Source organism: Ranitomeya imitator, chromosome 1, assembly GCF_032444005.1.
Source record: "Ranitomeya imitator isolate aRanImi1 chromosome 1, aRanImi1.pri, whole genome shotgun sequence".
Classification (NCBI taxonomy): domain Eukaryota; kingdom Metazoa; phylum Chordata; class Amphibia; order Anura; family Dendrobatidae; genus Ranitomeya; species Ranitomeya imitator.
This window is the reverse complement of record NC_091282.1, coordinates 831564418-831591393: the sequence shown is the minus strand read 5'-3', so window position 1 is coordinate 831591393 and position 26976 is coordinate 831564418. Positions and strand designations below refer to the sequence as shown.

General features: G+C 43.6%; 1 protein-coding gene across 2 annotated transcripts in view; it reads right to left on the bottom strand.

Moving 5' to 3' along the window:
• DOT1L (DOT1 like histone lysine methyltransferase) overlaps positions 1–26976 on the bottom strand; it is a 190943-nt gene that overhangs the window by 47751 nt on the left and 116216 nt on the right. For both annotated transcript variants that reach the window (XM_069740606.1, XM_069740605.1), the window contains exons 9-14: positions 25832–25911; positions 11317–11385; positions 2837–2943; positions 2626–2667; positions 1808–1891; positions 1455–1689 (exon numbers count right to left, since the gene is read on the bottom strand). In XM_069740606.1, coding sequence (XP_069596707.1) covers positions 1455–1689; positions 1808–1891; positions 2626–2667; positions 2837–2943; positions 11317–11385; positions 25832–25911 — 617 coding nt within the window. The remainder of the gene's footprint in view (positions 1–1454; positions 1690–1807; positions 1892–2625; positions 2668–2836; positions 2944–11316; positions 11386–25831; positions 25912–26976) is intronic.

Sequence of the window (26976 nt, the reverse complement as noted above, 5' to 3'; positions counted from 1 at the left end):
GGGTACATTTAGACTCGGCAACCTACAGCTGTTCAAAGACAATCGATTTGCTACAGGCAAGACGATAAGCGGTCATGACAATCTATTTAGAGAGGTCGACCACACTGTCATTAGCACGATAGTTCTGTGTGCATAAAATAGCCTTGTTCTCGGCAGCACAGGTTTACACAGGATGGTGAGTGACCAAGAACGACGATTTTTAAGAACGCTTAAAAATTATGTTACCGGATGAATGAGTTTTGCCTGTTAATTTGGACAACTGGCAGCTCGTTTACACTGGCTGATTATTGGTTACCAAGGATTCCTAAAAAAGCTTGTTCCCAATCATTGGTCACTGTAAAATCACCTTCACACAGACACTACTAATTCATCCTGTTCAGACCTCGAACAAGCGTTTTCCCAGAATCCCCCTAGCGATTAGATCCTGGTATTGCTTAGTTGTGAAGATACTAAAATGCCACAGAAACCTACACGCACTGTTCTTACGTTACCGTCAAGGTGAGAGTTACATTTATAATGTCCATGGCAGTGAAAGGGTTCGTCCAAAATCAAATATATACTACTGAGTATGAGCCGAACATTTCTGGGCTTCAAACACATTATCAAAAAGGCTTTCACGGTTACAGAAATGGATGACTTTTTTCACAAGCTAATTTAGAGGAATTTGGCCCCATATACATGGTCCCCATCAGTGGCATATTTCTACATAAGCTCCTGCTTGGCTCACAACTATGTTGCTCATGAACAGCGAGTGTGATACAGGCAGGTGGACTTCGCAGTCCAACACCGCTAGATTTTCATATGGCCAGCACCGACTTCAGGAAGACACAGGATTGAATGCCTAGAAATGTGGCGCTCAGGTACATTACACTTTGGGCCAACACATTCATTCACCACAAGTGTGTAATTGTACCAAGGAAAAATCAGACTTTCTAATCCTACAGCCAATGTTTATAATTGGCTGACTCGAATTTCCTGAGCCTCCAGGCAGGCCATATGTGCTTGGTGCTAAATCTACAGGAGGGTCAGCATTGTTATTACATTCTGATGACACCTGCTGTTTCCGTCATTATACAAGTTCACATCTACACTCCGGGGTGGTGAGATCAGATATGAAAAGATAAATTGGGGGACATATTACATGATCATATAGCTAGACACATTAGATTATACTGTATAACCTTGTGATGGTCCACTAGGAGGTATGACGTTAAAGAGGAATGGTCAGCAGTTTTGGCCACATGACGGAATAGTGGCCGCAGAGAGGAGTAAAGCGTAGATTTTATTTAGTAATTTCTCCTCTCTGTTGCAGAGATATTAGCCACTATTCCATGATGCGGCCAGTTTAACATGTTAAAGAGGACCTTTCACCAGAACATTAAGTGGTCTCACGAAGGAAACTAAACTAGCATCAATGTGAACACCATAGAACATGTAGCCAAATCCATGCTTACCCTGAGGGTTTTCTTGTGTCGGGGACTGTGGGGGAGGGATATTCTGTGAATGGACATTTTCCAGTGCAGTTGGGGATTTGGAGGGTTTTCGTTCACTTGAGGGTGTAAGTAGTTTCTTAGGGCGCCCACGTTTTCGACCAGCCATTTTCCTACCCTTTTTACTGAGTCTTCTTCGAGCTTTGGCTGGCGAAGTCTTTTTGACAGAAGCTGGCTTCTCTTCCTCAGCTTCTGAATCCTTAAAAAACAAAAACACATGGTATAAGCAAGCGTTCAGTACTTTCCTTACATCTTTAAAACTTTTCAGCCCAAATATGGTTTTTGTCTCATCATATACTGGCTATAAAAGGTCCTACCTTGGTCTCCTGAATTTTTGTAGGGGTGGTGGTATTGCTCTTTCCTTCACGATGATTCTTCCGTCTTGTTGTTTCTTGCTCCTCCTAACAGACAAAGGTGTGCTATTAACATCATTTTTAGATATATGTAAATACTGTGAAATACTTAATCTATTATGACACCTGTCCACTAAGCAAGTATTTCTCACAATTTCCAAAAAGAAATTAATAAAAAAATTAAAAAAAACAAAACCAGAATTTTGGACAGATTGATCACTGCTGACACTGATGGATGACAGAGAACACTTACAAGTTAACACAGCACTTAACATGATGGCGTACCCCAACACCGAAAGAGACTTTACTAAAGAAAACAGACTCAAAGTTTCATAGTGGAGTAAAATTCCCTCCATAATTGAAAAGTTAACAGGATGTGAGTGATGCAGGACTAACAAATATTATATAGATCAGTGTTCCCCAACTCCGGGCCTCCTGAGCCACCAACAGGTCAGGTTTTCAGGATTTCCTTAGTATGGCCCAGGTGATGGAATTATTGCCTGTCTAAGTGATAGAGTTATCACCTGTGCAATACTAAGGAAATCCTGAACCCATGACCTGTTGGTGGCTTTTGAGGACCGGAGTTGGAGAACACTGATCTAGATCATAGTTTGGTCAATAGCCGGTGCATAAAGCTTATTATCAGGGTCACTAGAAAACAAAGGCTTCATACTACAGATGCTTTGTTAAAATCTAGTGCACCTGGCGGCAGTTTATTGTTGCCCATGACTCTGCTAACTGATAAACAGTACATCACTTTTCTCAAACTTTTAAATACTCACCCTGAGTTTTGGATTTTTCAGGCTGGAAAAATAATTTTCAAGCTGCAAGAATTGTGGGAAAGTAAAAAAATAAAAAAAAATAAAAAAGTTCAGCCTTTTAAAATTCCATTAAAAACAATAAAACAATACAAATGGCATACACATTATTTGTACAAAGAAAAAAAAGAATTGTAATTCAATATTGCGAGAGTAAATACAGAGAAATGCTTACTAAAGTCCGATCAATGGTGTGCAGATAGTAAGAAACTGGCTTGCCGGTCCAAGAAACGGAGCCTTTAAGTGGCGACAGCTCAACAACTCTCATTATTGTGCCAATATCTGAAAGATAAAAAGGTTATAGTAAAACTATAGGAGGGGTATACTGTGAGAAAGCTTCAAAACGGACTAGTCCTTGGTCCAAACTATACAAAAGCACGGAACCGAATCATCATCAAAATAGACACCACTTTTTTTTTTGGAAGTGCATTGAACAGCAAGGTGGATTGCTGCTGAGGGGAAAGAGAAAAAAAAATCTTTAAATCTTCAGCTTAGCTAGTGAGACCTGAGCGTAAGTGTCAACGGCGGTAAGTGTCAACGGCGGTAAGTGTCAACGGCGGTAAGTGTCAACGGCGGTAAGTGTCAACGGCGGTAAGTGTCAACGGCGGTAAGTGTCAACGGCGGTAAGTGTCAACGGCGGTAAGTGTCAACGGCGGTAAGTGTCAACGGCGGTAAGTGTCAACGGCGGTAAGTGTCAACGGCGGTAAGTGTCAACGGCGGTAAGTGTCAACGGCGGTAAGTGTCAACGGCGGTAAGTGTCAACGGCGGTAAGTGTCAACGGCGGTAAGTGTCAACGGCGGTAAGTGTCAACGGCGGTAAGTGTCAACGGCGGTAAGTGTCAACGGCGGTAAGTGTCAACGGCGGTAAGTGTCAACGGCGGTAAGTGTCAACGGCGGTAAGTGTCAACGGCGGTAAGTGTCAACGGCGGTAAGTGTCAACGGCGGTAAGTGTCAACGGCGGTAAGTGTCAACGGCGGTAAGTGTCAACGGCGGTAAGTGTGACTTGAGATTCAGTGACTTTGGATTCAGGGAGTTTCCAAGGGAGGAATCACTGAATTGCTGTCTGTTTTATTGATACTTTGCATTTATTTTTTATTTAACATTTCTGTCTGGTGCAATCCCCATTAGGAAATGTGCTCCACTATTGTTAATGCCATCCAGTGCACATCTTGCCACATGTATGCAGTCCTTGATCAGCCGGTTGAGGGTGCATTCTGTTGTGCGAGATGTGAGCACGTTGTGCATTTGGAAGCCCAGATTCTGGATCTAAATGTGCAGTTGGCAACATTGAGATCCATTGACAATATGGAAAGGAGTCTTCTGCTCACTAAGCAGACGCTCAATGGGATAGATGAGGTGGGGGATGGTAGGATGGAGCTGCAGGACGGTGAAGTAGCAAGCTGGGTGACAGTTAGAAGGCCGGGTAGATGGAAGAGTGCCAGGGAGGCTAGTCCTGATCTGGCACACCCCAATAAGTTTGCCAAGTTGGCAGATGAGGGAGGGTGCCAGTACAGGGGTAGCACTGGTGCAGCCAGTCAATTAATAATTTAAGAAAGAATAGAGGTACAGAGAGATACATTAAGTATGTATACTAATGCCAGAAGCCTCGCCAACAAAATGGACGAATTAGAATTAATGTTGTTGGAGCATAATTATGGCATGGTGAGGATATCTGAAACATGGCTGGATGAGAGCCATGACTGGGCTGTTAACTTGCAGGGTTATAGTCTGTTCAGAAATGACTGAATGGATAGGCGAGGGGGAGGTGTGTGTCCATATGTAAAATCATCCTTAAAACCCATCCTGCGTGATAATATAGGTGAATCTAATGAAAATGTAGAGTCCCTGTGGGTGGAGATAAGGGGAGGGGGAAATAATAATAAATTACTGATAGCGGTTTGTTATAAATCTCCAAAAATAATGGAAGCAATGGAGAATATCTTCGTAAAGCAAATAGATGAAGCTGCGACTCAAGGGGAAGTCATTATTATGGGGGACTTCAACTACCCTGAAATAGATTGGGGAACAGAAACCTGCAGTTCCAGCAAAGGTAACCGGTTTTTGACAACTATGAGAGACAATTACTTTTCACAACGGGTTCAGGACCCAACAAGAAGGGGGGCACTGCTAGACCTAATATTAACCAACAGGCCAGACCGCATATCAAATATAAGGGTTGGGGGTCACTTGGGGAATAGTGATCACAAAATAATAAGTTTTCATGTATCCTTTAATAAGACATGTAGTAAAGGGGTTACAAGGACACTAAACTTCAGGAGGGCAAATTTCCAACATATGAGAGATGATCTTGATGCAATTAACTGGGACAATATCCTGAGACATAAAAATACACAAAGAAAATGGGAGACATTTATTAGCATCCTGGATAGGACCTGTGCACAGCATATACCGTATGGGAATAAACATACTAGGAATAGGAGGAAACCAATATGGCTAAATAGAGCTGTAAGGGGCGCAATAAGTGACAAAAAGAAAGCATTTAGAGAATTAAAGGAAGTAGGTAGTGAGGACGCATTAAATACAGAAAATTAAATAAAATCTGTAAAAAGCAAATCAAGGCAGCAAAGATTGAGACAGAGAGACTCATTGCCAGAGAGAGTAAAAATACGGTAATCCCAAAATATTCTTTACGTAAATAGTAAGAAAAACTAAAAAATGATAGTGTTGGCCCCCTTAAAAATAGTCTGGGTGAAATGGTGGATGAGGATGAGGAAAAAGCCAATATGCTAAATGACTTTTTTTCATCAGTATTTACACAAGAAAATCCCATGGCAGACAAAATGACTAGTGATAGAAATTCCCCATTAAATGTCACCTGCTTAACCCAGCAGGAAGTGCGGCGGCGTCTAAAAATCACTAAAATTGACAAATCTCCGGGCCCGGATGGGATACACCCCCGAGTACTGCAGGAATTAAGTACAGTCATTGACAGACCATTATTTTTAATCTTTAAAGACTCCATAATAACAGGGTCTGTACCACAGGACTGGCTATAAGCAAATGTGGTGCCAATATTCAAAAAGGGGACAAAAACTGAACTCGAAAATTATCGGCCAGTAAGCTTAACCTCTACTGTGGGTAAAATCCTGGAGGGCATTCTAAGGGATGCTATGCTGGAGTATCTGAAGAGGAATAACCTCATGACCCAGTATCAGCACGGATTTACTAGGGACCGTTCATGTCAGACTAATCTGATCAGCTTCTATGAAGAGGTAAGTTCCGGACTGGACCAAGGGAACCCAGTGGACGTAGTGTATATGGACTTTTCAAAAGCTTTTGATACGGTGCCACACAAAAGGTTGATACATAAAATGAGAATAATGGGGATAGGGGAAAATATGTGTAAGTGGGTTAAGAGCTGGCTCAGGGATAGGAAACAAAGGGTGGTTATTAATGGAACACACTCGGACTGGGTCGCGGTTAGCAGTGGGGTACCACAGGGGTCAGTATTGGGCCCTCTTCTTTTTAACATATTTATTAATGACCTTGTGGGGGGCATGCAGAGTAGAATTTCAATATTTACAGATGACACTAAACTCTGCAGGGTAATCAATACAGAGGAGGACAATTTTATATTATAGGATGATTTATGTAAACTGGAAGCTTGGGCTGATAAATGGCAAATGAGCTTTAATGGGGATAAATGTAAGGTCATGCACTTGGGGAGAAGTAATAAGATGTATAACTATGTGCTTAATTCTAAAACTCTGGGCAAAACCGTCAATGAAAAAGACCTTGGAGTATGGGTGGATGACAAACTCATATTCAGTGGCCAGTGTCAGGCAGCTGCTACAAAGGCAAATAAAATAATGGGATGCATTAAAAGAGGCATAGATGCACATGAGGAGAACATAATTTTACCTCTATACAAGTCACTAGTTCGACCACACTTAGAATACTGTGCACAGTTCTGGTCTACGGTGTATAAGACAGACATAGCTGAACTAGAGCGGGTGCAGAGAAGAGCGACCAAGGTTATTAGAGGACTGGGGGGTCTGCAATACCATGATAGGTTATTACACTTGGGGCTATTTAGTTTGGAAAAACGAAGACTAAGGGGTGATCTTATTTTAATTTAAATATATGAGGGGTCAGTACAAAGACCTTTCTAATGATCTTTTTAATCTTAGACCTGAGGGGGCATCCTCTTCGTCTGGAGGAAAGAAGGTATAAGCATAACAACAGACGCGGGTTCTTTACTGTAAGAGCAGTGAGACTATGGAACTCTCTGCCGTATGATGTTGTAATGATTGATTCATTACTTAAATTTAAGAGGGGACTAGATGCCTTTCTGGATAAGTATAATGTTACAGGGTATATACACAAGATTCCTTGATAGGGCGTTGATCCAGGGAACTAGTCTGATTGCCGTATGTGGAGTCGGGAAGGAATTGCTTACTCTTTGCCACATGTTTTTTTTTTTTTGCCTTTCTCTGGATCAACATGTTAGGGCATGTTAGGTTAGGCTATGGGTTGAACTAGATGGACTTAAAGTCTTCCTTCAACCTTAATAACTATGTTACATATAAAGAGGTAGTGAAGTTAGATTCTGCAGGACAAGAAAAGCAGCATTTGTAGCAAGTGGGCCTAAAGAACCATACGTGCCCATGACCTAAAGACCCATACGTGCTCATAATGGTCAGGCGAACGGGAACAGAAATGCATTGGAAAGCCAAATGTTAAATCCACAGCAACTGAGGTGATGTAATCCAGCTTTACAAAGAACATGGCTGGGACAGAGGTAAACAGAAGACTATGATAGGCTACTTGGGACATGTTCATGAACTCTTGATGGCATCATAACTAATGATTTGTGCTAGCAGACTAAACTAATGCTTCAAAAATTAATGTGGGAGAATATGGATAAAGCTCATGGGTCTGATAGTTTATATCCATCTGTTCTTAACCCCTTCACCCCACCCCCAGGGCCATTTTACGTTTCTTCATCCCTTTCTTCCAAAAGCCATAAATTTATATTTCCATTAATACAGCAATACAAGGGCTTGTTTTTTGCAGGACGAGTTGTACTTTTGAATGACACCATTCATTTCATGTAGTGCGCTGGAAAATGGGAAGAAAATCCAAGTGCAGTGAAAATGCAAAAAAAAAAGAGCAATTCCACAATAAATTTTTAGGGTTATTTACCACAGTTCACTATATGGTTAACCTGACCTGATAATATGACTCCCCAGGTCAATATGAGTATGCAGATGTAAGGAGCACAAGGAGGTGTCCGTAAATATGAATGTTTGCCTTCCTTATTATGCTATTGTAAATAATTCATGTTGTGCATATTCATGGTACTTGTTGCTATGTATAATTACCGTTATAGTTGTAGGGAAAGCGTAGTACCCTAGTTTGGCCACTAGACGGGGGTGTAGAGTTATTCAGCTTGTAAATAGTTAAGTGGGAGGAGCTAATGGCAGTTAATCTGGGAAACATCTGTAAATTTGAATCAGTTGGGCGGGAGCGCCCTGTCAGGGCAGTCAGCTCTGCAGCAGCCCAAGGTCCAGTCAGGCAGCATCACAGCCAGAAAGGCCAGCCGAGAGAGAAAAATGAACAAGCCCAGCTATCCAGGGTCAGTGGGGAACATTGCAGCAGTGACAGCAGCAATAGCAGTTACCACGTAATGATTTAGGCAAGAGCCAGGCCATCCACAGCAATAGGATACAGCAGCATTTGAACAGAGGCTGAAGAAAAAGCCAGGACAGAAGGGCAGGTCTCTCACCTGTTTGCAGCGGATTTCGGGGGCTGAAGGGCTTGTGTACAGGACGCCTGACCGTGATAGAGCTGAACAGGGAAGACTGACAAACTGTGTGGTACTGTGCGACCTGGGTATGTCATGAGTGACAGGAAGAATAGTGCAGGGAAAGAGGAAGACGTGTGCTGCTTAGAGCATGGTATTAATGCTGTAACAGGAATGGATGTTATGTGTGCTGAAGTCCGTAAAGTTGTTCAGTTGAAAGTTGCAATGGACTGTGTCTGTGTGAAATCGACTGAAGAGAGACCCCTGAAGAAGAGAGGAGACTCTGAAGGAGTTGGACCTGGAGACACAGGTACACTTACCAAAGGAGCAGCAGGTATGCTGACTGGGAGTCGTGGAGTGTGAGGGGGAGGCCAGGGTGTGATGGAGCAGAAGTCCTCAGCCATGACTACCCGCCTGGCCCACCCTTACACAGATACCAAACATATATAGTTTTTAATCTTTCTTAATTAAGCCGCAGCAGACCCATCGGCGCCCTGCAGTCACGTCACAGGCTCGTCGATCACAGCATGGAATGACAAGCGCCTCTGTCGGTGTGTGTTAAATGCCGCTTTCAGAGATTGACAGCGGATTTTGACAGGTTAACAGCTGAGGGCGGAGCACCACTCCACCTAGGGCTGTTAAAGAGACATGAAGGCTGATTAAATCAGCAGTTCTGTGTGGGAAAGCTGTGGGACATAAATGTAAGTCATGTGTCATTAAGAGGTTAAAGTGCTTGTCCCCTTTCAATCAAGTCTGGTCTCAATTTGTGTGTGTATGTATGTATGTATGTATGTATGTATGTATGTATGTATGTATATATATATATATATATATATATATATATATATATATATATATATATATATATATATATATATCACCCAATCATTATGCTTGGCTAGTGCTGATGGAACGCCGCACTCGGAGCCGCAGAGATCATGGGTTGGCAGCAGCACTGTCAACTTGACATCAGCAACACAATCAATATCAGATACTGGGAGCAGCATCGAAGACTCAACACACGACCCAGGGGGATGAGTATAGAGAATTTTATTTTGTGTGTTTTTATAACAAACTGCACCCATAAACCGATTATCTGAAGGCGGACAAACCCTTAAGGCGCACACGTTGAGCATTTCTCGCAGAAAATGTCTGAGAAAAAAACTGAAATTTTCTGCAAGAAATCTGCAAGAAATCTGCATGCGTTTTTGCCGGACATTTCCCAATGCATTTTGTAGTGGGAAATCTGCAAAAAAAACCTCAAAATTAATGAACATGCTGCGTTTTTTAACGCGACGCGTTTTTTTTTTTTTTCGCGGAAAAAAGCACATCATGTGCACAAAACATGCGGAATTCATTCTAAATGATGGGATGCTTATTGTATGCTGTTTTTTTGCGGTTTTATAGCGTTTTTATTGGGAAAAACGCGAAAAAAGCAAAAAAACAGCAACGTGTGCACACAGCCTTAAAGTTCAGCAGCTTTATATTTCCACGTAGGATACTCAAGACATCATTTTAGACTGTAGTGCAAAAGGAAAAGTTTGGCGATTGTAGAAGGAGTTTTAATGTTAGCACTTGGGTTTGTATCGTCTACAAGGAACAAATAGAAAGGACACTAAGGCTACTTTTCACACTTGCGTCGGTACGGGCCCGTCGCTATGCGTTTGGCCGACACACGTTGTGAAAGAAATGCACAACGGGGGCAGCGGATGCAGATTTTCAACGCATCCGCTGCCCCATTGTAATGTCCGGGGAGGAGGGTGCGGAGTTTCAGCTGCGCATGCTTGTGCCGAGGGTCCACCAAAACACGACGCATCCATCGCACAACGGATGCGACGTGTGGCCATACGTCGCTAATGCAAGTCTATGGAGGAAAAAACGCATCATGCGGGCACATTTTCAGGATGCGATTTTTCTCCAAAACGACGCATTGCGACGTAAAGCAAACAACGCTAGTGTGAAAGTAGCCTAATACAGAATAATTTAAAAAAAAAAAAAAATTATAAGTGGTACATTCTCTTAATGGGCTAAGGTCTGCAGTGGGGTGCAATAAGGATAAGTATAAAGGTGCCGTCACATTAAGCGACGCTGCAGCGATCTATACAACGATGCCGATCGCTGCAGCGTCGCTGTTTGGTCCCACCTTGGACAACATCTGAAAGGAGTTTGTATGTTCTCCCCGTGTTTGCGTGGGTTTCCTCCGGGTTCTCCCGCTTCCTCCCACATTCCAAAGACATACTGATAGGGAGTTTAGATTGTGAGCCTCATTGGGGACAGTGTGTGCAAAACTGTAAAGCGCTGCGGAATATGTTAGCGCTATACAAAAATAAAGATTATTATTTATTATTATTTATATGTATGGTCAGTACACAGGACTGGAACATAGTTTATTCCTTACAATGGACCAAGGGACATTCACTATGTGTGGTGGAAAAGCAACTCGAGGTGCTAAATAGGAAAAAGGTGGAGATAGAAGCATTGAGTGACACCAGTGACACAGCTTCTAGCACTGTCCATAGTTATCAGGGGGCGGCGCTGGCATCCCTTACTGCTTCTATCACCGCCCTCTGAAATCATGTAATTGAGGGAGGTACTAGAAGCTGCGGGTCGGCGCTGGTGTTGCTCACTACTTCTATCTCCGCGTCCTGAAGACGTCTTGTTTCAGTTAGAAAATGCGGTTGCGGATATAGAAGCAGGGAGATGGAGCTGCTTCTATTCATGCATGAATCAGGAGGCAGGTTCCATTTAAGATTATCAATATCAAAACAGAAATTAGGATTCCTGTAATTGGATTGCTACTCTTCCGTTAACTCCCATGTGCTTATAACTATATATTTTTAGCAAAAAAAGGAGAAAGCCCAGTTAACATGACTAGGAAAAAAAACTCACCACTCAGGTTTCTGCTGTTAATTCGGAAGTTGAGAGGTGCAAATGGTTTGGAGGAGACAATTCTGCCACCTGTGAAGTGGTGAAGTAGAAAAAAAAGGTAAGAAACTGCTTCTATTTGTGGTCTCTTAAGCAGAGACTCACAGTGCTGCATGACTAAGTGAATGGCTAAAGTACAGTTCCTTCTGACTTCTTTCACAATGCCATCATAAACCAAAGTACTTCAAACCAAAGCATTGGAAAGAAGAGAGAAAAACAAACCAAAGCATAAAAAAGTAGTAATGACCAGCACTATGTTATCTTAGCCCTGCAAGAATGTATCTGTGAATACTGCCAGAGGTTACTTTTTCTTGCTTTTGTAGATGAAGACATGCCTAAGGAAGAGAATCAAGTTTATTTGCAGGCATTAGACAACCACATCTTATTTCTCCGGACCCTTTTGAACCATTTAATTTTCTAAATATGACCACATGCACGGCTTACTAGGGCTACGGAGCCAAAATCTCATCAAACAATTCATTTCGGTCACTCCATTCTAAATCTCTAGATCTGCAAATTTGTAAGGTTATCAGATGGAGATAATATAATATATAAAGAGGGGTGTGTGTGTGTGTGTGTGTGTGTGTGTGTGTGTGTGTGTGTGTGTGTGTGTGTGTGTGTGTGTGTGTGTGTGTGTGTGCCTGAATTTTGAAAAGCAGCACAGGGACAACATATCCCAAAAATCTCTCTAATTCAAATAGCCAGTAGCACAGAGAAAACAAAATATAAAAGATAACTTTTATTTCAACCTTTTAAAAACTACCCATTAAAAACTGTGTTCAAGTGCGAAATCCACGGGCACTTGACTGTACATGTCCAATCGAACCAGACACCATAGGAATCCTTTTTGTCATGTGCGACATTTAAGTTACGAAAATCACAGTCTATGTGGACTAGCTTATTTGGGTAGTTACACACATACCCACAATTTTTACACACAAAGCAGGTAAATTGGAAAACTCTCACCCATTAGCAGCTCTGGTGACGATCAATGATTCTTCCCCTCCAAGTAACCGCTCTGCAAGCTGGGAGAGATGAAGTCCTCTTGCCCTGTTGTGCCCTGTATAGGCTATTGCGGCCCTGACCCCAAATTACCCCCGCCCCGTACAAGGGCAGTCCACAGCTGACCCTTTTGTCAAATAGCCCTAACCATCCCTGTCCCGACGCGTTTCGTCAATGTGTAGACTCTTCAGGGGACCTCACACTACATTAGGGTACATAGCTAGCTTAGAGAAAAAAACAGCAGTTTCTCCTCTCTAGCTCACGGGCTCTTGGTGGTCATACCGCCGCGACGCTCATTTAAATAGGCACATGACAAAAAGACCTTTATCATACAGTCTATAAATGCATATGATTTTATATCTAATCTTAATGTGGTTTAAAATTGGAACTGGTCATAATCATATCAGATAGGGTCCTGTTTATTTGTATTCAGGATTCCTATGGTGTCTGGCCCAATTGGTCATGTACAGTCAAGTGCCCGTGGATTTCGCACTTGAACAGTTTTTAATGGGTAGTTTTTAAAAGGTTGAAATAAAAGTTATCTTTTATATTTTGTTTTTTTCTGTGCTATTGAAAAGCCTGAATTTTGGGCTTGTATGATTTTACATTTTTTATCATATGTCGGAATATAATTAATATAAAGAGATGGCACAGGCACCATTTTGTTCAGAATTATATATGTCACAAGGCTATCTTTGTTGATATTTTGCTTTTGAGGAGACAAATTCTAAAATTTTGATCGGGAAAACTAATTTATACATTTTCCAAAAATTTCTCTTTAGCAGCAAGCACAGGCTTTAGCTGCAGCAGCCGGCTCCTGACTCCTGTGATCCGCTGCAGCTCCCCCGCCAGCTTCTGGACTGGACCCTCAGACGAGGGGGTGGCGTTTTCAGCACAAAAAATGTGCTGAAAAACTCTGTTTAAAAACTTGAGTACACTGTGTGCAGAATTATTAGGCAAGTTGTATTTTAGATGATTATTTTTATTATTGATCAACAACTATGTTGTCAATCAACCCAAAAGACTCAAATATCAAAGCTTAATATTTTTGGAAGCTGGAGTGTTTTTTTTTTTTTTAGATTTGGCTATCTTAGGAGGATATCTGTTTGGGCAGGTAACTATTACTGTGCAGAATTATTAGGCAACTTAATAAAATTTAACAAATATATTCCCATCTCACTTGTTTATTTTCACCAGGTAAACCAATATAACTGCACACAATTTAGAAATAAATATTACTGACATGCAAAAACAAAACCCAAAACAATTAGTGACCAATATAGCCACCTTTCTTTATGATGACACTCAACAGCCTTCCATCCATAGATTCTGTCAGTTGCTTGATCTGTTTACGACCAACATTGTGTGCAGCAGCCACCACAGCCTCCCAGACACTGTTTCGAGAGGTGTACTGTTTTGCCTCCCTGTAGATCTCACATTTTATGAGGGACCACAGGTTCTCTATTGGGTTGCGATCAGGTGAACAAGGGGGCCATGTCATTATGGTTTCTTCTTTGAGACCTTTACTGGCCAGCCACGCTGTGAAGTAGTTGGAGGCATGTGATGGAGCATTGTCCTGCACAAAAATAGAATTAGGCTTACCGGTAATTCGGTTTCTAGGAACCTTCCACGACAGCCACTTCAAAGGTGGTCTTCCCCGACGTAATAGGGGACAGGAACACAAAGATGTTCAATACCCCTCCCCTTCCTGCAACCACCAGTGTTTTCCTTGACACACTAGCATGTATAGTTACCACAAAAGTGCAGGAATCATTCAATAAGATTATCAGATAGGGAGGGAAATTAGTGCGGTCGTGGAAGGTTCCTAGAAACCGAATTACCGGTAAGCCTAATTCTATTTTCTCTAGTCACCTTCCACGACAGCCACTTCGGAGTAGTACCAAAGCTAATTTCTCTAGGGAGGAATCACAGCCTGCAGAACTAGTCTGCCAAAAGTTAAATCCCTATTGAAATTTAGCCGGTAAGGTCTGGTGAACGTGTGGATGGACGACCAGGTGGCGGCTCTGCATATCTGCTCTGATGAAGCATTCCCCCTCTCAGCACATGATGTTGCCATCACCCAGTTAGAATGTGCCTTCAGTGATGGAGGTGGATCAAGTTTCTGTGATGAATAAGCCAGGCAAATAGACTGTTTGATCCAATTCGCGATTGTGTTTTTTTGCCGCCTTCTTGCCTTTGTTCCGTCCTGAGAATTGGATGAATAAATTTTGATCAATTCGCCAGGCTTCAGTCTGTCGTAGGTAAGATAGAACCACCCTGCGGACATCAAGGGTGTGGAAGGTCTCTTCCTTAGGGTTGGAGGGGTCTGGGCAGAATGAGGGCAGTACAATGTCCTGATCTCTATGAAAATTTGAGACTACTTTAAGAAGAAAAGACTGATCTAGTTTTAGAATAATGCTATCTGTAGTGAACATCAGGTAAGGTTCCTGTATGGACAAGGCCTGTAACTCTCCTATAGGTCTAGCCGTAGTGATTGCGACTAAGAAGACTTTTTAGGGTTAAGTTTTTTTATGAGGATCCCTTAAATATAACTTTTAATAATTAAAGCTAAAAACTGTTTGTTCCAATATAAGAAACATCGGTATTAAGAGAAATATACATGCAGCTCAAAGAGCCAAATACAAACTAACTTACCCTGTCAGGTGCCCTATTACTGCTCCCTACCTGACAGCGGAGGTTGGCACCCTAAGTTTCTGCGGTAGGCGACCCCAGTCCTCGACAACTGGCCCTAGTAGCCCTAAATTATTATTATTATTATTATTTATTATTATAGCGCCATTTATTCCATGGCGCTTTACATATGAGGAGGGGTATACATAATAAAACAAGTACAATAATCTTGAAAAATACAAGTCACAACTGGTACAGGAGGAGAGAGGACCCTGCCCGCGAGGGCTCACAATCTACAAGGGATGGGTGAGGATACAGTAGGTGAGGGTAGAGCTGGCCGTGCAGCGGTTTGGTCAATCGGTGGTTACTGCAGGTTGTAGGCTTGTCGGAAGAGGTGGGTCTTCAGGTTCTTTTTGAAGGTTTCGATGGTAGGCGAGAGTCTGATATGTTGTGGTAGAGCATTCCAGAGTAGGGGGGATGCACGAGAGAAATCTTGTATGCGATTGTGGGAAGAGGAGATAATAGGGGAGTAGAGAAGGAGATCTTGTGAGGATCGGAGGTTGCGTGCAGGAAAGTACCGGGAGACGAGGTCACAGATGTATGGAGGAGACAGGTTGTGGATGGCTTTATATGTCATGGTTAGGCTTTTGTACTGGAGTCTCTGGGTGATGGGGAGCCAGTGCAGGGATTGACAGAGGGGAGAGGCCGGGGAATAGCGGGGGGACAGGTGGATTAGTCGGGCAGCAGAGTTTAGAATAGATTGGAGGGGTGCAAGAGTGTTAGAGGGGAGGCCACAGAGCAGGAGGTTACAGTAGTCAAGGCGGGAGATGATGAGGGCATGGACTAGGGTTTTTGCAGATTCTTGGTTTAGGAATGTGCGGATCCGTGAAATATTTTTGAGTTGGAGGCGGCAGGAAGTGGAAAGGGTTTGGATATGTGGTTTAAAGGAGAGATCAGTGTCAAGGATTACCCCAAGACAGCGGGCTTGTGGGACTGGGGAGAGTGGGCAGCCGTTTACTGTAATGGATAGGTTCGTTGGGGAGATCGCGTGAGATGGGGGAAAGATGATGAATTCTGTTTTGTCCATGTTAAGTTTTAGAAATCTAGTGGAGAAGAAGGATGAAATAGCAGACAGACATTGAGGGATTCTGGTTAGTAGGGAGGTGATATCTGGTCCAGAGATGTAGATCTGTGTGTCGTCAGCATAGAGATGATACTGAAAGCCGTGAGATTCTATGAGCTGTCCCAGGCCAAAGGTGTAAATGGAGAAGAGCAGGGGTCCTAGAACTGAACCTTGCGGGACTCCGACAGATAGGGGGCGAGGTGAGGAGGTGGTGTGTGAGTGGGAGACGCTGAATGTACGGTCAGTTAGGTATGATGAGATCCAGGATAGGGCCAATTCTGTGATGCCAAGGGATGAGAGGGTCTGCAGCAGCAGAGAATGGTCCACTGTGTCAAAGGCAGAGGACAGGTCCAGGAGGAGGAGGACAGAGTAGTGTCGCTTGCTCTTGGCGGTTAATAGGTCATTGGTGACCTTAGTTAGGGCAGTTTCAGTGGAGTGGTGTGACCGGAAGCCTGATTGAAAGCGGTCGAAGAAGGAGCAGGAAGATAGATGGGAGGACAGTTCAATATGGACATGTTGTTCCAGTAGTTTTGAGGCAAAGGGGAGAAATGATATAGGGCGATAGCTAGATACAGAGGATGGGTCAAGAGAGGGCTTTTTGAGGATAGGTGTGATTGTGGCATGTTTAAAGCTTGAGGGGAAAATGCCAGTTGTTAGTGATAGGTTAAAGAGATGGGTTAGGGTTGGGATGAAGACTGTGGTGAGGTTTGGGATGAAGTGGGATGGGAGTGGGTCAAGTGCACAGGTGGTGAGATGCGATCTTGAGAGTAGAGTGGAGAGTCCGTCTTCTGTAATGGTGGAGAAGTTGGTTTTGGAGGTGGAGGGCTGGGTAGTTGGGAGGAAGGGTTCTGGGGGTTGTTTACTAAAATTGTCTCTGATGTTCTCAATTTTCTGCTTGAAAAATGAGGCGAAGTCTTCAGCTGAGATGAGTGGGGAGGGAGGAGGTGCTGGGGGACGGAGGAGAGAGTTGAAGGTGTTGAATAACTGTTTGGGGTTGTGAGACAGGGAGGATATGAGAGATGAGAAGTAGGTTTGTTTTGCTGTGGCGAGCATGGTTTTGAAAGCAGTGAGGGACTGTTTGAATGCGATGAAGTGCTCGATGGAGTGGGATCTTTTCCATCTGCGCTCAGCAGCTCTGGAAGCTCGCCTCAGTTCTTTTGTCATGCTGGTGTGCCAGGGTTGTCTGTTGATTTTGCGAGCTTTGGTATGTGTGAGAGGGGCAAGAGATTCCAAAGCTGCAGCTATTGTGGTGTTATATAGAGCGGCAGCATCATCCGCATTGTGTAGGGAGCTTATGTCTGTGAGAGGGAGGAGGGATTCAGAGAGTGAGTGAAGATCAACCCTGTGTTCCCTAAGAGAGACATACCAAATACCAATACCCCAAAAAATGAAAAATATTAAAAAAAAAAATAAAAAAAAAAAATGCAAAAATGATAGAAAAAAAAAATCAAAAAAATGAACATAGCAAAAAAACACAAATTTGTTATTTGCCACCAGACAAAAAAGTCCCTAAAAGGGAATAGTAGAAAAATCACAACCCAATGGGTAAAAATATAAAAATATCAGCGGGCCACTCCATCCCATATTTATACTTTAAGATAAACATACTTAATAAGCTCTCTATTTCTCAATCTATTGGATCCTTGAGCTGGGAAGAGTCCTCAAAGGGTAGGGCGGTTTTTTAAGTTCTGAGGGGATACTAAGACCTTTTCAGGGAGGCCCCATTGTGTAGAATTAAATTCTGCATATTTTTATGCACAGGAAATCCTTTCTGATCTTTGGGCCTTAGACCCTCAAACATCTCATCCTGTAGTGAAAGTTTAATTTCCTCATCCTCCACCCCCATGGTACCTCTTACTATGCTAACAAGGTCACCCATATCCTCAGAGTTAAAGTAATATTTCATGTTCTCTGATTTAGGGGTGGTGGTGGTGGTGGTGGAAGTGGAGCCCTCATTCTCCCAAACATCCCCTGAACCCGAGGATTGAATTTCCCCAGTGTCTGAGTCGGATTCGACTGGGGCTATCTTCCTTTTCTTAGGAGGAGGCGGTTGAGACGCCAGGGTCTGGGAGAGGCAAGCCATGGAAGACTGGACTTCTTGTTTAATGAGGGATCTTATGCTATCCAAAAGAGAGGTTGTTCATTGCGTAGGACCTCATCCGTACAAGACTGGCAGAGCTTCTTCCCATATGTAGATGGGAGTCTGGCTGCACACACTTTACATTTGCGGCTTGTTCTCCTAGGGTCAGAGACCTTCTCTTCCTATAAAAGCGTAAAGGGGTTTTTTACTAAACCGCTCGTAAACATGCATATAGGATAGCAGGGGCCAACACCTGCTACTTACAAGAGGAGGGTGTACGCTGGGTTCTGCAGATGCAGAGCAAGGGAGCTTGTCACTGTCTATGTCCGTCACAGTCTGCGTAAGACAGGTCTTACCTGGTGTCTCCCCCACCCGGACCTTTAAGCGGATCATGGGCTCAGCGTCATTCGTGCTCCTCCTCCCATCCTGGCCCGATTGGGAGGAATCCATTCCGGAACGCCCTGTGAACAGTGTCCGCTGTGGTCTCCGGCATCCGCGCGCGTGTGCGCTCCAACTGGAATACACAGGAAGAGACCGGAAGGGACGCGGCATGGCGCCGAGACGCGCGTCACTCTCTCCCAGCGCGCCAACGCGAGGACCGGAACGCGGCAAGGGAGGAGGAAACCGGGGGGCTATCGTAGGCCCCCGGCTATGCACGTCACTGTCCCGCTTAACCCCCGGAGGGGGCGCAGGAGAGGTGAGACGGTCCTGAGTCCCGCCGAAGCGAGGAGACGGGAGCAGCACTAGAGGAGGAGAGCAAAGCCCCCGACCTCGGCTGCCCGGCTTTGTAAGGTATGGTGTGGAGCTCCGATTGCTGGCCACAGCAGCCCCTTCAGATCCTCTTCATGCCCCATAGGGGACAGGAAAACACTGGTGGTTGCAGGAAGGGGAGTAGTATTTAACCTCTGTGTTCCTGTCCCCTATTAGGGCGGGGAAGACAACCTCCGAAGTGGCTGTTGTGGAAGATGACTTGAGAAAATCAGGTTTTTCTTGAACGATACCAACTTCTTCCTGAACCACTGCTTGAAGAAATGGTCTTCCAGAAACTGGCAGTAGGTCTGGGAGTTGAGCTTCACTCCATCCTCAACCCAAAAAGGTCCCACAAGTTCATCTTTTTTTATGCCAGCCCATACCAGTACCCCACCTCCACCTTGCTGGCGTCTGAGTCGGAGTGGAGCTCTCTGCCCTCTACTGATCCAGCCTCTGGCCCATCAAGAGTCACTCTCATTTAATCAGTCCATAAAACCTTTGAAAAGTCAGTCCTAAGATATTTCTTGGCCCAGTGTTGACATTTTATCTTATGTTTCTTGTTCAAAGGTGGTCGTTTTTCTGCGTTCCTTACCTTGGCCATGTCCCTGAGTATCGCACACCTTGTGCTTTTTGTTACTCCAGTAACGTTGCAGCTCTGAAATATGGCAAAACTGGTGGCAAATGGCATCTTGGCAGCTTCACGCTTGATTTTCCTCAATTCATGGGCAGTTGTTTTACGCCTTTTTTGCCCAACACGCTTCTTGCGACGCTGTTGGCCATTTGTCATGAAACGCTTGATTGCCAAACTTTTGAAGCATGATCACTGAACAATTTCAAGAATGCTGCATCCCTCTGCTAGACATGTCACAATTTTGGACTTTTCAGAGCCCGTCAAATCTCTCTTCTGACCCATTTTGTTAAAGGAAAGGAAGCTACCTAATAATTAAGCACACCTTAAATAGGGTTTTGAAGTCATTAGAAAACACCCCTCCTCATTACAGAGATGCACATCACCTGATTTACTTAATTGGTAGTTGGCTCTCAAGCCTGAACAGCTTGGAGTAGGACAACATGTATAAAAAGTATCATGTGATCAAAATACAACTTGCCTAATAATTCTGCACACAGTGTACACAAGCTGCTTGTGTTTTTGGTTACATTTGTTCAGAGATTCAAGTTTAGACTATCAGCTGGTCACAAAATGTTCTACACAGTCTTATGCACATCTAGAAACTGTGTCAAAAGTCCATCTGTCCCCAGATAGCCATTGATTATATGTTATACTATCTGCCATGGCCTCTAAGAAATGATGTAATAATTTTTCTTGGAGAGCCGTTACTAGAGGACATGTTTACAGATATTTAGGCAACAGTGTGAACTCTCATACGGTGTAATCACTAAGGTTGGACCCACCAATCTGAGGATCTTTAAGGGCAGCACATTTTGAAAATCCTATATTGGCAGAAGTTGAATAAAAAAAAAAAAATCCCAGGTCTCTTTCAAATTGGCAAGAACCAGCCTGTTCTGGACATTAGTTTTCTTACCGTTCACTTTCATAGACAGTCTTTCCTGCCAGGTATAATTCGGTTCATGTCATCATTATTCTAAAAATCTTACACTGTATCCACTATAGATTTATCTAATGATTTAGCTAGGATCAGGACAAGTTATTAAACTTTTCTTTTATTTGGAAAACATAGACCCTACACTTTCAGACCACAGGCTGAACAGATATGACAGATTGACACTGTTCATATGGTTATTTTTTTATATTATCCCTTGAATGTTGGTACAGATGTGGCTAGGAGCATAAGGAGGTGCATGTGAATTTTTTGAAGATTTTATATATTATATATATTGATTATTTTGGGACTACTGTTCAAAATTTTGTGTTCCAATCTGCATGTGTAAAGCATTAAATATACTCTAGTGACATATCAGGTGGAAGCCTCTACAGTTCAGACTGTAATGAGGTTTCTTTTTCCATTCTCCATCTTGGTTCTGGCTTGAGTTACGAGGAGAAACGTAAGGGCATGCAACACGAAAATTCACATTTTTTTTCAAAACTTAAAAGAAAAAAAAAAAGTATAAAAATTTTTCGTTCAGATTTTGCATTCTGTAACACTTACCAGAGAACAAAATCTCAAAATAATTAAAAATAGAGGAAAATTGTATTGGTTCACTTGAAATGTAATGACCCCCAGAGAAGGGGATAAAGGGTCAAAACTGACTTGTAGGTTTACCACCTTTATTAGTTGGCACTAGAGCCTCTGTTATCCACCATGAAGTAGCTATTTACATGAATTATACGCATCCTTACGCAATTTTGGCGATTTCCTTAAAGAGAAAATGACAGCCGATATATGCTTCCCAATCCACGGGCAGCATGCATCAGGCACTGCCAGATATGTTTTCCCTGGAGTGACAGGTCTCCCTCTATACAAGCAAGTAGGCAGAGACTTGTTAGACCAAGTCAAAGAGTAGCGGAACACCGCAATGGTCTCGCCTGCTGACAAGTCTCCAGCAGCTTTTTATTAAAGTACCGTATATACTCAAGTATAAGCCAAAGCGAGTACAAGCCGATGCACCTAATTTTGCCAAGTAAAACTGGGTAAGCTTATTGACTCGAGTATAAGCTGGGTATGTATTGTCCCCTCATCCCTGTCCTGCTATGCGTGGCTCCCCCTATCCTGTCCTGTAGCTCCGTTTTTTCCTGGTATGTGTGTCTCAGCCTCCATCTTCTGCCGCTGCCCCCCCCCACCCCCACCCACCAGCTTTCTGGACAACGACTCGTGTATAAGCCGAGGGGTGCGTTTTCAGCACACAAAAAATGTGCTGAACATTTCGGCTTATACACAAGTATATACGGTATGCTTTTTCCTGAAATGCTGCAGCATTTCAGAGTCAAATATATTTGGTTGCACCCATAAAACCACTGCGTGATACATGGTGCCCAATCCATGGGTAGCAATGTATCAGCTGTCAGGTTCTCTTTAAGGAGAAACTTTACACGTTTGTGACATGTTCATGATGTGGCGAGGCATATTAGAAAACGAATGAAGAGGGAGCATGACCTCAATAGTGATCCTGTGCACCGAAAATTGCTCAAATCTTGGGGATCAAAGAAAGCCAAATAGAAAATCGTATAAAACGCAAAAAGTGGTTTTCACAATAACAAAGTACATTTTAATCAATAGATCATGGAATAATAAGTTCCACCATTGGATGTGTTGAATAAAATGTCCCTGTGCTGACAATCTTATGTATATGTGTCCGTGCTGTGTGCTGTGTAATGACCGTGCAGGACTATAAACATAAGGATGAATGACCTCGGGGAGATCAAAACATCCAACACCGCGGAGACACCATCACGTGTTTCTCAACGCAATGATCCAGAAATAATAGCCAGTTTCCTACCCCGAAACAGCTGTCTGTGGATGGATACCATGTTTTGGCATAGGTGGTTTTCCTTTTTGGATGCTGCCCTTCCTGTGGTTGTTCCTTCCCGGTAAAAGACCTGGCTATTTATTGCTTGCGTTGAGAAACACGTGATGGTGTCTCTGCGGCTTTTCTACATGCATCTGACAGTGCAGGGACATGGGCTGATCACACCACAGCTCCTGGGCAGGGGAGGGTGCAAAATGAAGTATACAGACAGGACAGCATGGGGTCACATCTGATTATTTCTGGGAGGTGAAACATTCCCCTGCCTGTTTTATCACATGAGCGAGTATTTCTGCTCAGTCTCCAGTGCTCTGAAGTCATCATAAACCAAGTCGGTGACACATGAACTCACCAGAAGAGCAGCTCCTACATCCCGGACTTGAATCATGATTAACTCGGGGGACTGGAGACTGAGCAGAAGTACTCGCTCATGTGATAAAACAGGCAGGGAAACAAACTTTAATATTTTGCGATAACACCATCTAGCAACAGCTCATTTTAATGCATACAAAGAAAATGTGGTTTTGTACAACCAGCCTACAGGCCTCATTACACATTAAAGGGGTACTCCTGCCCTTAAACAAAGATGAGATGCCCAGTGCAGTTTTATGATCTTTATAACCCTTGTAGTTGCACAAGGCTGTAAGGAACAGCCAGTCTAAGGCTGCTTTCACAGTTTTTTGCCGAAAGGCTCAATCTGGCGAATCCGTTCAGTCGCAAATTGTGAAAAACTTTTTTTTTTTTTTTTGCCGGATCCGACTAGTTTATCCACACCAGAGGAGAGAGGAAAAGAGAGACAGAGAGAGAGCGACAGAGAGAGACACAGACAGAGACCCCAGAATGGAAAATGCATGTTGAGTTTTAAAAAACTGAATCAGTCGCCGGATTCCATCATTTGACGGATCCAGCGCCATAGGGTTCCATTAAAGCAAACGACGGATGGCGACGGATCCGTTGCGGTCCGTTTTTTTTTGACTGACAAAAAGTTACTATTTCCGTTTTTTGTGTCTGGCAAAAAAAAAAAAAAAACGGACAGCGACGGATCCAGCGCAAAAACTGAAGAAACATGAGGCCATACGTCGCTTGGGCTACTTTCATACTTGCGTTTTCTGCTATACGTCGTTGTGCAGCAAAAAGACGTATTGACGGACGTGACACGAAAATAGTGAAAACCGTGTGTGATGCATCGAGTGTAATGACAGATGCGTCTTCCACAATAGAGAGAGAGGGAGAGAGAGAGAGAGAGGGGGAGGGAGAGAGAGAGAGGGTGATGCATCGAGTGTAATGACGGATGCGTCTTCCACAATAGAGAGAGGGAGAGAGAGAGAGAGGGAGACGGAGAGAGGGGGAGGGAGAGAGGGGAAGGGAGAGGTGGAGAGAGAGAGAGAGAGAGAGAGAGAGAGGTGGAGAGAGAGAGGTGGAGAGAGAGAGAGGTGGAGAGAGAGAGAGGTGGAGAGAGAGAGAGGTGGAGAGAGAGAGAGGTGGAGAGAGAGAGAGGTGGAGAGAGAGAGAGGTGGAGAGAGAGAGGTGGAGAGAGAGAGGGAGATTTCGCAATGTATTACTAGGAATTAACGCTAGCTGCCGGGAACGCCGGTAGGTGAGAATATTGCTATTTTTTTTATTTTTTTTTAACCTGGTTTGTGTTGTGTATGCATCTTCGCAGCGGAAAACCGCTGCGAAGACGCATACACAACAGGTGCACATAGGCTAGACGGGTCCGTCAGAAAGACGGGCCAAGTCCACATGTTTTCCACAATCTGCACAGGATCCGTCATTTCAACTTCTTGACGGATCCTGCGTGGATTTGGAAGACGGAAGTGTGAAAGAAGCCTAAGAGGGGGCCTGGTCACACCCCTGCTACCTAAAGAGGTCAGGAGACTGGCTGATAACAGTGGGGCGCAGCACACTGCAGTAATTTCCCAGGAGGGGTAAGCAGTGCAGGGAAGTTGAACTTCTGCCTGCAGCCCCCTGATAATGTCTCCCTGCCTGCAGTCCAATGTGAGGGGGTGAGGCCTTCTCCCTGCAAGTAGCCCTGCACTGAAGAGGACATCATAAGGGGGCTAGCTGCTACTAGAAGCCAAGAGCAGGCCACATCCCCTCACTTCAAACTGCAGGCAAGGAGACATTATCATGGGACTGCTCTTCATTGCTCACCCCTCTGTCTGGGGCATAACAGCAGTGGGCTGCTCCCCGCTGTTATCAGCCAGTGTCCTGATAATAGCTGATGCTCTGAAGAGATCAGAGGAGTGTCCACTTCTCAGACTGGCTGTTCCTTATAGGTGGGAGCAGCACACTGCTGTGTAATATGATGACCCAGATAGGAGGGGGGAGCATTGAGGAGCAGCTGTGGTCACACGGAATTACAACGGTTAGGCTGAAGTCACATTAATGTATGGCATCCAACACGAGCATCAGACGTGATATGCTAATGACCCTCGGCTCCTGCTCTGCTGCGAGCGAGATCCGAGTGTCATGCTACTGTGCGCCGAGCCTCTCACACAGAGAATCGGAGCACAGCTACCGAGAAATTTTCCTCTACTGTTGGTGTCTGCGTATATCGCACCACACTAGGGTGATATCCGGGTGCTGTGTGTTGGGTCACCGGCGCCCATAGACTTATAGGGGTGCGATTCGGCTGAATCTCGCTGCCTATCGCAGTAAGCTGCGATTGTTCTCGCATGCCGGTTCGACATGAGAAAAGAATTGCAGATGTGAGCTGCCCCATAGAGTAACATTGGGCAGATTGCTATGTGATGTTTTATTGCATAGCACTCAGCCGTTTTGTACCGTAGTGAGACTCTGGCCTTATAAAGATCATATAACTGCAGAGGACATCTCATCTTTATAGTTTATGAGTAGAGCTGAGTGTATATGTTCGGAATCGGTTGCCGAATCTGAATTTCACATATTGGTACCCAATTCGGGCCGAATTTATGTTTGATGATCGGCTCCTAACATATTCATTCATTTCTACTCCCACTGGCTCCAATGACGTTGGTGAATATTGCAAAAACAATATTTAGTGCCGATCATAATTGGAACCGAATTTTGAAAAATTCGCTCTACTCTATTTATGAGGACAAAGACAGTACAAAAATGTTTCATTTCCCCGGAGTACCCCTTTAAATTAGCCGACCGCCATCTTCCAATAACCTATACACGGGAATGCTCGGCACTGCTGAGCGCTCCCGTATTCTCAAATCTGGCATTGTTTTTCCCCAGGGAAAACAAAATAGGACACTGGCATTCAGCAGGTCAGATCAGTCTATCCCCTATGGGGTTACCCACTACACATTAAACTGTTGCTCAGCCCCACAAATATGGATGGGTTAAGCCAACTTAAGCCTAATGTGTACGGGGGCGTTAAAAGCACCCCTACCCACAGTAACAGTTGATTAAAACCAGAGACATAACTCCCAACGACAAATAAGGGTGGGTCAATACATTACCTTCCTTCATGTTGGCAAATCTCTCCTTAAGCTGGTGATCGACTTCAGGACCAAAGGCAAAATTATTCACAAAAATAACACTGCAAGATAATAGCAATGTTAATCCCAGAACTTTAACAAACTAGTTTGTCACTCTGTTCGGCAAGACACGTCTTCAAGCCAAAAGCACAAAAGTTATTATCATGCTCATCATATAAAGAAAACAGCAGTCTGACTTATGAGGAAACTACAAATTCATTTTACAGCAGTGTACCACTGTGAAAAAATATAGCGTCCTGCAGCACTCAGTCATGGAAACAGCAATCACTGGGAAAATGTGCATGGCCTAGTGGCCCCTGGCTAGATGAACACAGATTGGGGTACACTTGCTGGAAAAAGGGTTTATCGTTAAGTGAATATCTTGAGAAGCTGGACCCACAGCAATCAGCTGATAATAGTCCAGGGTATTTTTTAAAGGGGGTGATCTTTATAAGACAATCTGACAGTAGTGTAAAAAATTGTGTAAGTACTTTGTATAAATTCCTGAGATCCCCCAATTCTGCCGCTGTCCACTGCTTTGCGCGCTGCACCACGATATTGCAGATTTGTTACTTTTAGAGAGCAGCATGTGAAATCTCTGCTTGCAGATTAACTGGGCATTTCTTCAGAGTGTTCTCTGGAAGGGTGCGCTTTCGCTCTCTTGTTTAAGATGCTGCCAATCTCAGATCGGCAGCTAATCTAGCAGTCCCAGACACTGGCGAGCTGTGACTGGCAGTGCTTGTGAGGGAGAGGTGAAAGCACATGCCCAGTGGGACTGCAAACAGAGATTTCACACGGACGATACAGCAAAGAATGAAAAGAAATGAAACTGGGGAGATCAGGAATTTTTATGAGATATTTAACTCAAACTGTTTGAAACTAGTCCTTTTAAAAAAGAAAAAAATAATAGTGTAATGAAATGAAATGAATATAAAAAAATTAATGAAGTACTGCCCCATTAGTTATGCTTAAAATGGCTAAAATTCGTGTATGCAATATATGCAGGTATAATGTACATATAAACAAAGAAAAACAATAATTCAACTGTTTTGAAGAAAATGTACTCAAATTTTGACAGGACATGCAGCTGAATGATCATGGAAAAGTTTGATATAATTGAACAGTGG